Consider the following 14,735-nt stretch of genomic DNA (forward strand, 5'->3'; position numbering starts at 1 on the left):
TAGGAGATACCTTCAGCCTACCAGTGCCTCATGGCTGCCCTTAACATGCATCCGAGAGGATGTACAAAAAGGCCCATTAAAATTGGAGGGAACGGGGAGGACAGGGACTGACCACCTCACTCTAGCCCTGCCCCAGCACCTGATGTGTCATTTACCTCCCCAGGAGCTCAGTTTCTCATCTGTAAAATGAGTTTGATGGTCACTGCTTTCCCCATTAGGATAATTAATGGCTATAAAGCACTTTGGATCTTGCACTAAGAATAAACCCATCAGCAATGCCAAGGTGATGAGTTGGCATCTAAGACAGTCTCTCCCTGGGGACCAGGTCCCTGCACAGGCTTCCCAAGTCTGCCAGCAGCCACCCACCCTGCAGCCCCCTCTCTCCTTGGGCTACCCCAGGAATGTCCCCAGCCCACCCAGCCACCCTCGCTGGGGAGGCATTTCCAGCAGGCCAGTGTTTGCTGGAGGTCCTCTTCCTCCTCGTCAGCCCTTCCTACGCAACTGAAGTCTATTGCACCCCGGCGATAACAGTGGCTTAGGCCATATAATCCCTCCTTTACTTGACTTTGGGTTATTTTGAGCAGGAGATTAAAGGAGATTATCTGCATCACCTGAGATGCTGCACTTTCTATCTCTACCCTCTTCCCTCCATCCCCAGGGCTCACCCAGGCAACAACAACCCTCCCTCCTTCCCCTGTTCTCTGCCATGCTCCTGTCTTGGGGCAGCTACGTGGCCACAGGGTGCTGCCATGTGGTGGTTCATCATCAGCCTCATTTCCTGGACCCAGATTCTTGCCTGGCCACCCATGTATCCTGCACACCCACATCCTGAGCCAAGTCCAGAGATGCTCCACAGCAGGGGAAAGAGAAAGAAGGGCACCCCTGCACACTGTAGCACTAATTGGGATTAGCTGTTCAGTGGGCTTCTCCTTGAGGAGGAGGTGGTGGCAGAGAGGGTAAAGAAAGTCCCCTGTTGGGCACTAGGAGCTTAGGGCAGGGACTTCTGGGTTCAGCAGCAGCCACTTGTCTCCACAGCCAGAGGATGGAGAAGGATTGCCTGTTTGGAGCATCCCACACTATTAAAAAAAAAATATCACAACACAGGAAAAGCACTGAAAAATGGCTGTTTCATGCCCAAGGAGGAATCCCCATCGCCTGACAGCACCCAGCCACTGGCATTGCCCAAACAGGGCAGAGAGCTCCTTCCCATGTTCTGGGGACCACATGCTGCTCTCCAGCTTGGATTTAGCAAAGCACTTAAGTGCTAGTTTGAATTCCTCCCAAAGCCCTGCTGAAATCAGCAGCTTTGCTGAATCAAGGTCTAAACAGGCAGAGCTACTAGCAGTGACCAGGACAGTTAATTCTCCTTCTTGAGGAAGAGATGCTCAAACATCTCAGGGGTGGGGAGCAGCTATCGAGAAGCAACAGGTCCCCTGGAATGCAAACACCCCCACGTGGCATCCCACCAGCACGCGTGTGACCTGTGCACACATTCACGGCAAGCTCACACCTTCATGGGCTGTTTTTTCTCATTTCAGACTACACCAGCCTAGAATCCATCTGCCACCCTGGAAATTAATAGCAATCATTAAACAAAAAGAGCTGGCAAAAAGAAGCCTGAGGTGAAAAGCAGCTATTTCTGCCAGAAAAAAAATTAAAACTATTTAGACATACAGAAAGTCATTTATTACTGTGAAGTCCTCCCTCCACCTGGGGTTTAAATCTCATTACAGTTTGTCCAAAACAGATGTTACCCTTTTAGCAGTAGATTATTAACGATAAACTCCATTCCTCCAGAGAGGGCGGGTGTTCTGGGTTCACTTGCTTTTTCAACTTGGGTAACCTCCACATGAAATGTTTATGAAAAGGACACGCAATCCAAATCCTGGCATAGCTCCCCACTTCTGTTGTCTTGGACTTCAAAGTTCTTTCTTTCCACTCTCTACATCTTTTGGAGGTCTCTGGATGAGCAGGAAAATACAGCAGCCCCAAGGGTGGCCACAGAACCTGCTGAGGAGCAGGTATGATGTTGAGGAAGGGCTTTTGTGTGCTACAAGCCCATGCTAACACACCAATAGCTCTTACTGCTGCTTTCCCCCCAGCAGTTTGGCATTAACCATGTGTCAGACAAAAACAGTATCTCTTGGATGGAGCCTGGCATGTACATGAACCATTTTTCCAAGCTTCTCTGCCTCCACCCACACATTTTTGGGTAGAAGGACATTTGGTTGGGTTTTAGGCTTGCTGACACCATAGAGGAGACTCAATGATCCCTCACACCTGTGGCTGAGCATCCTCTTGGGCAAAGATGGGCTTTGCTTATTCCCACAAGTGCACAGGCATGCTTCAGTGGGAAATCAGCTGGCCTTGAGAGAATCACTGGCACAGAGTTTAACCAGCCAAGCCCACGGTAGAGCCATATCTATTTGTTCTGTTTAGATTTAACAAGATAAAGACACCTGCTCAGGAATCTAGGAGCCACATTAACCATGCTGTAAACACAATCAAATGAGACATTAATATCAGCTCCACATGAAAACAGCCATCTGGCTGCCCAGCCATCTCCCCAACCATTTCAGGTAGGAGGAAACACATCCCCAGAGACCCTACTAAATAGATGTTCTCACGATGCCTCTCGGAGCATGCCTGGGAAGCAGCAAGTACCAGCTATTTTGGGACTGTGAATGGTGAAGCCGGTAGCAGCATCTCAGGGCTCCCTCAGAAGACACTTTTTGCTATCCGTACAATTTTTTTCTGCACCTTGAGGGAAGCAGCAAGAGCTCTGCTGCTGGCCATGCTCATTGCTGGAGGAGAGTCATTCCCTCAGCACAGCATGTCCCAGGTCTTCAGGCTTTATGGCTCATAACCAAACCTTTCACAGAGCCCTGAAGGACCCGAGGGGAGCTCCAAGTAAGCAGTGTACTCACCTCCCTACAAGTGCGGGGTCTCCTTGGGATGAGTCCATTGCATGTCCATTCATGTTGTGTCAAAGGCATGGCAGAATAACTGCAGAGTCTGTGCTGGTGGAAGGAAAAGGCTGTAAGTTCAGGGCTGAAATTAAGCTGTTAAACAGCAGCTGAGGTGAATAAATATCCAGAACCATCTTATGGGTTCTGCCCTCTGCCAGAGGGTACAGTCACTGCTATCTCACATCCACAACCTCACGTGCTAATCTGCACCAACTCTTCGTCCTCTCACCCCCATCCCAGACCCAGCTGGAGCACAGACCTGCATCATCCAGACCCACCAAGCCACCACCACCAGGCTGGGACCACTGTCCCACATCCCTCAGCTCCAGCTCCTCCTAGCACTGCAGGGACCTGGAGGGTGCAGTGGGGCTGAACACCCTCTCTTCATCGGGGCCAACAAACTAAGGTGCTTGTGGCATGGACATTTGTTTGTAGCATGGGTGTTGACCCATGAGGAGTGTCTTATAAAATCTTAGCAGGAAGGGTGAGTGCATATTTCTGCTGCTGAAACAACAGAACCACAGCCTGTTAAAGTGTTTTTCTCTAGAAACACAGCATCTGTTTGGGTTGAGAGGTCAGGACATAGGCAGGGTTGGAAATGTTGCAGAGGATCTGTCTTGACCTAGGGAAGGAGAAGAGGGTCCCTCCTCCAAGAACTGACAAACTTGAGCTCCTCCAGCAGAGCCACATGTAGGAGCAGGGCTGTGCTGGGTAAGCTGTGCATGGAAGGTGGTCATGCTTGGTTTCCTCTGCAATGCTGTTATTCTGAATAAACATTAGATTGGTTTTGGAGAGCTGCCCAGATGATCATTAACCTTCTCCTGGTCCATGACAGGAAGCCAGCCTGCAGCACTGAGCTAAAATTAGGCCTGTAGGGCACTGGGGCTTGCCAGATATTGCTATAACTGGCCTTCAAAAAGTGGACAGCCAGAGGGTTCAGCCTTAAGATGGGCTCCTCAGCTCCAGAGGACAAGAGGTAGATCATTAAAATTATAAAATAATTTAGGTTGGAACAGATATCTGGAAGTCTTCTCCAACCAGAGAAGCAGGACCAACTTCAAAGGTGAACAAGTTAATAAGAGGTTAGCAGAGGTGTTTGCCTACAGCTCAGCCATAGCGATTCCTTTGTGCAGGACACAGGAATTCCTTTTTTTGCCTATGTGAAGGTCAGAGCAGACCATTATCCATGAAGTCCTACATGTGTTGCATATTTTCTTGACCATCTGCCAATACTCAGCAGTACAGTCCACCTAGAAACTGTGACTGACCTAGACACTGGCCAGAGACCCACAGTTTCTGGCTTGAGACCCCTTCGCAGGGGAAGAGTGGCACAGAGAGGGAGCAGTCTTTTTGAAAATATGGCCTTAAAAAAATCAGAGCAAACAAGACACTTGCACCTCTGAAAGTGATTTATAACAAAACTAACCATTTCATGGATCCACCACCAGATTTCATCCTGTATAAAAGTGGATTTCCCTGTTTGGGATACAAAGGGTTATGTGGGCCTCCTGCAAAAATGAATTCATGAACAAAAGCAGTAAAAACCTCTTCCAAATAGCATCAAAGATCTGAGCAAGCATGACAACACAGCAGAGACAAAGCACAGTTCAAATTGTCAGTGCTGAGGAACACCAGCAGCTTCGCTTCCCAGCATGGGACTGGCTCCCTCCATTGTATCGGTGCTGGAAAAACATGCTTTGATCTTCAGCACTATTTATGGTGGGGGAATCAGGAGTCCTGCTTCCACACCAGACCTCTGCTTCCCCCCAGCCTAACATCAGCATAACCCTCCCATAATGGAGCTGTGATTCAGCTGATTATTTCTAAGGGAACTCCATCGAGTAAATACTAGGGAGGCTTTCTCCCATGGAAACACACTTTTTTTTATTACTACTGTTCTACCTGATCAGAGCTCTTAGTTCTCTACATCCCCTAAAATATTTTTCCTTTTCACTTTCCTCTAACTCTGCCCCTCTAATTGCTCTCCTTGGCTCTTTGAGGTCTCAACTGCACTGTCACAGGCTGGAGCTGACATTTCATATCTGCCTGTGCTGATATTTCAGAAGGCTGGTTTAATGCACAGGTAACCCAGCTGGTCTTAAGATGTTGTTCACCAGGAAGATCATTTATGCATTCACTTAAACTCAGAGAGAATTTTGCTCAGTGGCCCACAACAGTGTGCGACAGGGTTGTCATCTCAACAGAACCTGGAAGCTAAGCAGCATGAGATGGATGTAAATGTCTTCAGACTGCAGCTGAGTGAAAAGCAGAATATCTGTATTTCCTGAAATCCCAAGAGCTAGCCTGTCTTGAAAATATTGTCACTTTAACCCAGAATTTATTTTGCCATAGAACAAAAAAAGTTCTTAAAAATATTTGTGCGAACAGGTCTGTTTTGGCCATTCCCAGATTGCGGCACTGGCCTCACCCTGGCTGATGGAGGCCCAATGGCTTTGAACTGGGGCTCCTATCAGAAACTACAGCACCCACAGTTTACAGATAAATTGGCCTGAAATCAAGTATCTCAGCTTCCAAGAAAGATCACAGCTTTTCAGCCAAAGGTTTAATTTTGCAGAAAGTGCATTTTCCACCAGAAAACCACTTTACTGGAGAATTCCCCACTTGATCAGCTGCAGAGTAAGCTGTCTCCTGTGGAAATCAATGTCAGGCAGCAGCAAGACCTGGCTGTTCAAAGGGAAGGCAAGGCAGGAGCCAGGGGTGACCCCAACACAGGGTGGTCCCTCCCCACTCAGGGTAGTGTCTCCCAGAAGAGGAACACAGCAGGCAAGGTGCTGGCAACAGGGTCCATTGACAATCCCAGGCAAGACAAGAGATGAACCACATCCAGGGTCCATCCAAGGAGCCCAGTCAGGAGCAAAAGGAGATGGGGCCAGGGGCAGCACTGGACACAAGTTACACTGCATGTTTATGGGGTCCATCCAGGAGATAAGCCACCTACCACACAGGCATGAGGGTCTATCCTGGAGGCAGGACCAGAGGCAGGACTAGAGACAGGCAGAGACCAGAAGGGGGCTAGAGGCCCAGGGCTGACCTTATATGGAGCTCCTGGGCCCATGGGTGGAGGGTGTGGGTGGAAGCCCCAGGTGAGGCTGTTCAGGGTCATTAGTGTCTTCAGGGCCTTGACAACCAGGTGCAATTCAGGCTCCTCAGATTGACATTCATTCAGTCACTGCTCTGCAGAAAGTGTCCCGTGCCTCCTGCAAAGAGACTGCAAAATGCTCCAGCAGCCAGAGATAGTCTGTCGACACTGAAGAGCCATCACTATCTTATCTCTATTGACTTGTATTCCCCTTGACAGGAACAACCCAAGGAGAGAAGCATTGGCTCTAGCGCCATAGAACATCCATGAGTGTCAATACACCGGTAATAGTAATGCCCCTGTATACAGACCAAGTGTGTAGTATCTGTTTCTCTCAGCCTACCCCAGAAAAGTGATCTCTTCCCCATCCCTCCCACCTGGCTACTTGTCATCTAGTCTGTGACCTCCCAAGGTCTCAGTAAAAGCTATCCTGTATGCAATGCTGGCCACCTCTCTCTCAGCACCCCTTTACCTCTTTGCTTCATTCCTTCTTCATCTCTCTTCAAACCTCAGGGGAAAATGTATCTCTTCTCCCTTGCCTGTTTTTCTTAAATAATAAATAATAGCAGGAGAGAGAGTAGAATTGACTGGAGAACTTTATTATCTAACACTGTGAGGCATTTGGGAATAAGGTTGGGATTCACAAAATGCTGCCTAAATGCTGTCTGTAGAGGCAATATTAGTACTGGGACCTTTGGATATAAAATGAACTTGAATTTTACAGGCCTGGGCATCTTTATTATTCAGTGTGGTTGTGATTCTGACCAACATCACCCGACAAGAGGCATGTAACAAACACCACGAATACGAATGAGTAGAAAAACCTGCCTGGAAGCCTCTTTCCCCACCTGATGTATACAGGATGGACATCAAGCCATTTAGGGGAGACTTCATCACTAATAAATATTTTCTCTGCCATCTTGGAGCTGCCTCCTTGGACTATTTTATGCATAATGAAGAGCCAAGGTTCACTTTAAAATATGGTGCCTGTTAGCCAAATTTTCCCTCCCCACTTCTTTGGGTGATTAAACACGTATCGTTTGTAATGTGTTGCTCCTGTTTCACTATGGCTGTCTCTGTAGTAGGGCTCCATTTATTGATAAAATGGCCCAGGCGGCTGTGAAAGAGGGTCTAAGAGAAGCTGAAGCACGGCCAGCTGGAGATGGAGCAGCTAGGGAAAATGAAGTACAAGATGCAGAAATGCCAAGGAGAGGAGCACTTTGTGTCTGTGTGCATGTATACGCACGCACACGTGTGCGCATGTTGATCTGGCTCCTTGCCTTCACTCAGTAAATCGAATCGAGTTTGAAATAACTCATTCAGCAGAATAAGAAAATTAGGAATTGAGTGCCAGGACAGAATATTATTCTATGTGCGGCCCTGCTCGCTCTCCCTCTACCTTCCCACCTCCCCCCCCACGGCTGCTTTGTTTGCTTCCTTGCAGCTGCTGCTCTGGTTTAATTTACTGAGATGCCATTAGTCGGGAGATGGAATCAGAAACTTCCCAGCCTGCCTGCACTGGTTTTTGGGGCCCCAGCTTTGCCTTTTCCTTTCCACCTCTCTCTCTGTGGGTTCTCAGCCGGGATGAGGTTGCTGCTGCTCATCCAGTGCAGGGTGCAGCCTCGTGGACATCACAAAATCACAGCGGTCCCTCTTTGCTGCTGGGTTGTTGATGGGGACCAGGGCTGGAGCAGCAGCGACAGGTAGGAGGGGTGGGCATCACAGGTCAGGGCTGAGCATCAGGAACGCGAAGCGTGGATCCAGGCTCCAGCAGGGATACTGGCGATCAGAGGCAACGCGTAGGAGCAGCAAGGAGTGAGGGAGTTGTTGCCCCTTTGCTGGCTTCTGTAAGCCACATAAGCCTGACATCTCAGCTGGACAAACCATGCTGCCTTGTGAAAGCAGAAGGAAAAGGAAATACAGCAGTGTTTGCAGTGCACTGGAACTTTGTGCAGGAATAATATTCCCTACAAGGTACTGGGTGAGTACCATGGCCTTCCCATGGACATGGCCTGTCCTGGCAATCTAATGAAAAGGGAGATTAGCCCCTCTTTCCTCTCTTACATCTCCTTAATGCTGTCATTTTATTCACACTTCGCAAAGCAAATAAACCAGCAAATTGCTCGCTTTAATGAGCTGAAATTAAACTGAGGCTGCTGCTAAAATGCCTTTTCTCCTTTCTGTTGTTGGGAAGGACTCATCCAATAGGCAACATACAGGAAAGAAGAGAAAACACACAGCAAGAGCCTTATTGAATGTGTTTGAGTCATTTGCCATTCCTCTTCTTCACCCCCGACACCTCCAATTAGATGAGGGAGGTGCAGAGGTGATGAGAAGACTATAGGGGATCAGCCTGGCAAGGTCCGTGGAGGGTCTGTCTCTGCTCTTTGCTCACGGGATGGTCCCGCTCCACTAGCTAATGCCCTCTGACACAGGCTGCAGCCCACAGCCTCCCCAGGGAGGAGGGACAAGAAACCTTCCTCTGCAAGAAAAAAGGCTGGTTTGGCTCTGCAGAGCAATCCCAAAAACAAGCTTGCCCAGAGAGGATGGTTGGGTCAAAATGGGAGTTAGAGGAGACAAAATAAGTGTTTGTTAAAGAGAATATGCCAGGATGCATCACTCCCTGCTGCTTGTGCAGGCTCGGTTCGGCAGGGCTTCCCCTGCCTGCGGGAGATCCCTGTAATGCACAAACCCATGGAGCAGGACAGGGAGATGCTCGCACCAAGGGCAAGCACTGCGGGGCAGAAGGCAAGGAAAGCACCCTCTGTGCCATCCCAAACAGACAACTGGGGCAAGCCATTGCTGATGGCTCTGCAGGCCAGGACTCCCCTTCTCCCACACTCGGAGGGGCACTCTGCACCCCCACAGGAGGCAGTCTGAGGAGCTGGAGACCAGGCTGGTCCCTGTGGCAGAGGAGAGTGGGCACATCTAGAGCCCAGCTTGCAGCTGGAGGGAGAGAAAGGCTCCACCTGCAGCACAAAGCATCTGCTAGGATTTTCATCCCAACAAGAGGAGCTCAGGGCACTTTCCTTCAGCCTCCTGCAGCCCTGTGAAGCACTATTATTATCTCATGGTACTGGAGAGGAGGCTGGAGCACAGCGAGGTTAATTGAGTTGCCCAGTGCCGGGAGGGATATAGCAGCAGACGTCTCTCAGCCTGGTAAGGGGGGGGCACTCACCTGCAACACCAGAGGGAGCACAGTCCTTCTTCCCATCCTCGCTGGCTCCAAGGACTCGGCCATGCCAAAATGGGCTGCCAGGTCCTGGCAAAGCATCCCAGGGAAGGGACAGCACATCCTTGGAAGTGTGGTTCTGCCAGTGCAGCAGGTACTGTTCCCCAAAATGGGGTTACCCACAATATCAGTATCACTGGGGTGGTGTAAGGGCTTCAGCTGGAATAGCAATGTAAAAGCATACTAAAGTCCAGGTTTCTACCCCCAGGAAGGAGGAGACTTGAAATTTACCTGCCTTGCCCTCAACATCCCTTCCACCCAAGCTCCATTTCTCATAAACTTCTGAAAACCTGGTTTTGTTGAGCTTTCTGCCAAATGTGGCTGGGATAGGACCACATCAGGCACTGGGGAGGGAGAGAAAGACCTGCAGGTACCCAGGCAGGGCCCCACAGAAGCATCATCGTAGGGCCAGTACGTCTCACCCACATGCAACTGCACAACCGCCACAGACAGTACAGTCTGCAAGAGGGTGTCCCGCACACCCTGCCCTCCGTGGGGGCACTGGGTGTCTGGTTGCTGTTGTCCCCCACAGCCTCACCTCCTCTAGCAGCTGGTGAGGCGTCTGCTGGAGGACAAGGTGGCCAGAGACCCTCACGTGCAGAGAGCTGATGTGAAAGCAGATCTTGTTACTCGTGTAATGGAAAACCAACTGTGCCACCAGGGAATACACTCATTGTTCACAATCCAGAAAGAACAAATAAACTGTTTTACTGCTTATTATTACTGGCCTGTTTACCGAGGTATAAACTGTGAACGGTTAACAGGGGTCTCTGCAGGGAAACATGGTCTGCTTCATTGCCTGGTATCACAGGTGGAAAAGAACCTGATTTCTTCAGGAGAAGGGCAAGGGTATGGCATCTGCCTCTAAACACCCTTTGACAATCAGCCTCATGCGATCTTCAGGCATGCAGCACCCAGCACAGTCCCTTCACTGCCTAGGCACTGGGAAATGGTTTGGAAAGCAATTTCTGAATTTATACTGTTTTGCAGATCCACTGAAAGACGATTTATATATAATATGTGCCCTTATCTCCTTCATGGATGCCCAAGAAACCTCCATTTCCTACCAGCTGTGTTTTCCAGGAGTGCTGGTGGTATCTTCCCTGCCCTGGGCCAAGGGAGACAACCAGAGCTCCCATTCCCAATGAAAGTCCCAAGAAGGATTTTTCTAGATAGGCCATGATGTTTTCTTCCCATTTGTGGGCAACTCCATCTCTGCCACAACACCTCACTGCATCTGTCCTACCAGGCCGGAGAGCTGTTTGGCAGTAGAGATGTCCATGGATGATATTTTCAAACATCTTGTGGAAAGCATGACCCAGGAGATGCTGATGCTCATGCAGTTCCTTCCTTGCCACTTTTGCCTTCCTGTTTCCCTAAAAAATTACAACAGGAAGTAGAAGTGCTGTCCATGGGTATTTATGTTTATTCAAAAATGCAAGAAAAAATAATGGAAAATGTGAGACAGGAATGAGAGTTTTTCTGTGGGACGTGAGGGTGGTGGCAGCCCCATAGGTTTGTGTCTAGTGAAGACTCTTCCTGGTCTTTAAACAGCTGTTTCTGGCTGGGGAGGGAAGGTCTTATCCCATCTTCTGTAAATACTCTTGTTATGCCACTGAACGGTTGAGGGTCCTCCCCACATCTGCATCATTTCACCTGGGAGGGAGAGAGAGGTCTTGGAGACAGGCAGCAAGCTCCAACCACAGAGAAGGACATTGGACGGTGGACAATGAAGACAGAGTGTTTTGTAGTCAAAGCGTGCCCTGAAACTACTGCTCAGGTTCCCAGAAACAGGACAGGCACTTGATGCTGGGCTTTCTCCTAGACGCTACACAGCAATGCAGTCAGAGACACAGTGTCCTCAATCAGCATCCCCCCTCTGTGGCCAACGCTGCTGCACACACCAGCATGTGAGACAGTTAGGATTTCCCTCAGCAAAACACTGCAGCATCAAATCTACATCATAGCGAGTTGTCTAGACTTCATCTGCTCTAAGCAGAGAGGAACAGACACTTCTGGGGCATCGCTCCTCTCCTCCTAAGGTAGACACCTAAATAGGTCAGATGAGTGGTGCCCTGAATGTGCATTGGTCTCTTCCCTGCCTATAATGTGACACTGGACAACATGCTCAAAGGAGGGTGACCTCCATGGTCAGTGACCACCTTCCCTTGTGCTGCCAAACACTGCTGGTGGCAGCACCCAAATAAACCAAAGGCTCCTTGAAAGGTGGTAGCCAAAGTTGGAAGGCAAGTGCTTAACGTTAAGAGGTAGTTGGATGCGTCCCCAACACTGCTAGACACTAATGGTCTGTCCTTTGTGTTTAGTTTGTGCTTGTGTTTTGTTTTGTGCAGGTGAGCCAAGGGACTGAGCCAGGACAGACAGACCCATGGAGATGGGGACCAGTGTCACAATGGGCAGCAGAAAGAAAACGAGAGGTACTATAAGAAGTGAGAGGAAGGCTTGTCTCTAAGCCAGAGGGACTTCTCCACATGGGCATCTAACTTCATGACTCCCTCCCCAAGATGCCAGAGACCTGGTGATGTGGGACCAGCCTCAAACACCCAGGCCTTGGTAGTAGCCCCTGGCTGGTGGCTGCCGAGTACCGTGGGCACCAAGGTCTGCTTTCTCCATGGACGCTTCCCCCCCCATCTCCAAGCCATGAGGAGAAGGGAGAGGTGCGCGAAGCTGCCGAAGAAGCACTAGCCCACGCCTTCCCAGCCCCCATCCTGCTCCCCGCTTCCAGCAGACCAGGAACCCCTTCTCTGTGCCGCCCTTCCAGATGGCAGGTCGCCGGTGGGCCGCGACGTCAGCCCTCTGCGTGTGCGTGGCAGCCGTCTCTCTCCTGCACACCGGCGGGGTGCGGGCAGACTGCTGGCTCATTGAAGGGGACAAGGGCTTTGTCTGGTTGGCCATCTGCAGTCAAAACCAGCCCCCCTACGAGTCCATCCCCCAGCAAATTAACAGCACCATCGTGGACTTGCGGCTGAACGACAACAAGATCAAGAGCGTGCAGTACGCCTCGCTCAGCCGCTTCGGCAACCTGACATACCTCAACTTGACAAAGAACGAGATCTCCTACATCGAGGATGGTGCCTTTTCAGGACAGTTCAACCTCCAGGTGCTGCAGTTGGGTTACAACCGACTGAGGAACCTCACCGAGGGCATCCTCCGGGGCCTGGGGAAGCTGGAGTACCTCTATCTCCAGGCCAACCTCATCGAGTCTGTCACCCCCAATGCCTTCTGGGAGTGCCCCAACATAGTGAACATTGACCTGTCCATGAACAGGATCCAGAGACTTGACAGCAACACTTTTCGGGGCCTAAACAAGCTCTCTGTCTGTGAACTCTACAGTAACCCCTTCTACTGCTCCTGCGAGCTCCTTGGCTTCCTGCAATGGCTGGAGGCTTTCACCAACATGACACGCACGTATGACCGGATGCAGTGCGACTCCCCACCCGACTACATGGGCTACTACTTGTTAGGCCAAGGCCGGACTGGCTACCGCAATGCTCTGAGCATGCTCTCTTCCCTTTGCACTGGTGGCTCCTACACTGTGATCCCTCGTTTTATCCCTCCCAGGTACCAGGTGACCACAGCACCCTCTGAAAGCCCTTGCTCCGATGAGGAGTGCTCTTCTGGCGATGGCACGACCCCGCAGTTCTCCCTCTTCACGCCCATTGGCGAGACGGAGGTGCGCCCCAACATCCAGGTGAAGCACCTCAACCACAACTCGGCCGTCCTCACCGTGCAGATCCCCTACCCTTTCAGCAAGATGTACATCCTTTCCCAGTTCGAAAATGGCTTCTCCTCCATGATCACCAAGCTCAGGAAGAAGGAGGAGAACATCACCGTGAGCAACCTAGTAGCACAAAGAGATTACACCTACTGTGTAGTCTCTGTCCACCAATACTCCAAGTACAACCACACCTGCGTCACCATCACACCCACCAGACCCAACCGCAAGGAGCCGGTGCCCACCCCTTCAACTGCCACTCATTATATCATGACAATCCTGGGCTGTCTCTTTGGCATGGTGATTGTCCTGGGCGTTGTGTATTACTGTCTCCGAAAGAGGCGCCAGCAGGAGGAGAAGCACAAAAAGTCTGCTAGCAGCATGAAGAAGACCATCATCGAGCTGAAATATGGGCCAGAAATGGAGACCACCAGCATCACGCAGCTGTCCCAGGGGCAGATGCTGGGCGGGGAGACAGTGACCCGTATCCCCTATCTGCCTTCTGCTGGCGAGGTCGAGCAGTACAAACTGATTGACAGCAGCGAGACCCCCAAGGCCACCAAGGGCAACTACATGGAGGTGAGGACAGGTGAGCAGCCCGAGAGGCGAGACTGTGAGCTGTCCCTGCCACCGGACACCCAGAGCTCCGTGGCTGAGATCTCCACCATCGCCAAGGAGGTGGACAAGGTGAACCAGATCATCAACAACTGCATCGATGCCTTGAAATCTGAGTCCACCTCCTTCCAAGGAGTGAAATCGGGGGCAGTCTCCACAGTGGAGCCTCAGCTGGTGCTCTTATCAGAGCAGATCCCCAGCAAGCATGGATTCCTCTCCCCCGTCTACAAGGAAAGCTACAACCACCCTCTCCAGCGGCACCACAGCGTGGAGGCAGCCCCTAAACGCTCCAGCACCTCTTCCAGCGGCTCCATACGAAGCCCCAGGTCCTACCGCTCTGAGGGAGCAGGCCACAAATCAGAAGCCAAATACATTGAGAAGACGTCCCCCACCACTGACACCATCCTCACTGTGACACCGGCCGCGGCCATCCTGAGGGCAGAGGCGGAGAAGATCCGTCAGTACAGTGAACACCGGCACTCGTACCCCGGCTCGCACCAAGGGGAGCAGCACGACAGCATGGTGGGGCGAAAACCCTCTATCCTGGAGCCTCTGACCCGTCCTCGCCCCAGAGACCTGGCCTATTCCCAGCTCTCGCCTCAATATCACAACCTGAGCTACACCTCCAGCCCAGAGTACACCTGTAAACCATCGCACAGCATCTGGGAGCGCTTCAAACTCAACCGCAAGCGGCACAAAGATGAGGAGGAGTATATGGCAGCCGGCCATGCCCTACGCAAAAAGGTCCAGTTTGCCAAAGACGAGGATCTTCATGACATCTTAGACTACTGGAAGGGTGTCTCTGCCCAGCAAAAGTCCTGAGTCCTCACGCAATTCATGACTTAACACACACTAACTGGACCAAAAGAAATCCACAGCAGCTATTTTTATTCAGACTGTCTTTGAAACAAAATAAAATTTTAAAAAAAAGGGTCAATAAAAATAAAAGAGAGAACAAATTATGAAAATCTATAAATATTCTATATAATATATAAAGCGAGATATTAAGATGTCCTCACATTGGTGAGATGCACCAAATTTGAACACAAACTTTACAAAACAAAAAAAAACTGTGGAGTGGAAAAA

The 14,735-nt window shown here is 50.5% G+C and overlaps 1 protein-coding gene across 1 annotated transcript; it reads left to right on the forward strand.

The window, feature by feature from the left end:
• Positions 1–12,071: 12,071 nt before the first annotated feature.
• On the forward strand, positions 12,072–14,471 carry ELFN1 (extracellular leucine rich repeat and fibronectin type III domain containing 1). The gene has a single exon (XM_068423811.1). The coding sequence runs from the start codon at positions 12,081–12,083 to the stop codon at positions 14,469–14,471; it is 2,391 nt and encodes a 796-aa protein (XP_068279912.1). The 5' UTR covers positions 12,072–12,080.
• The last annotated feature ends 264 nt before the right edge of the window (positions 14,472–14,735 follow it).

This window comes from Nyctibius grandis, chromosome Z (assembly GCF_013368605.1).
Source record: "Nyctibius grandis isolate bNycGra1 chromosome Z, bNycGra1.pri, whole genome shotgun sequence".
NCBI lineage: Eukaryota > Metazoa > Chordata > Aves > Nyctibiiformes > Nyctibiidae > Nyctibius > Nyctibius grandis.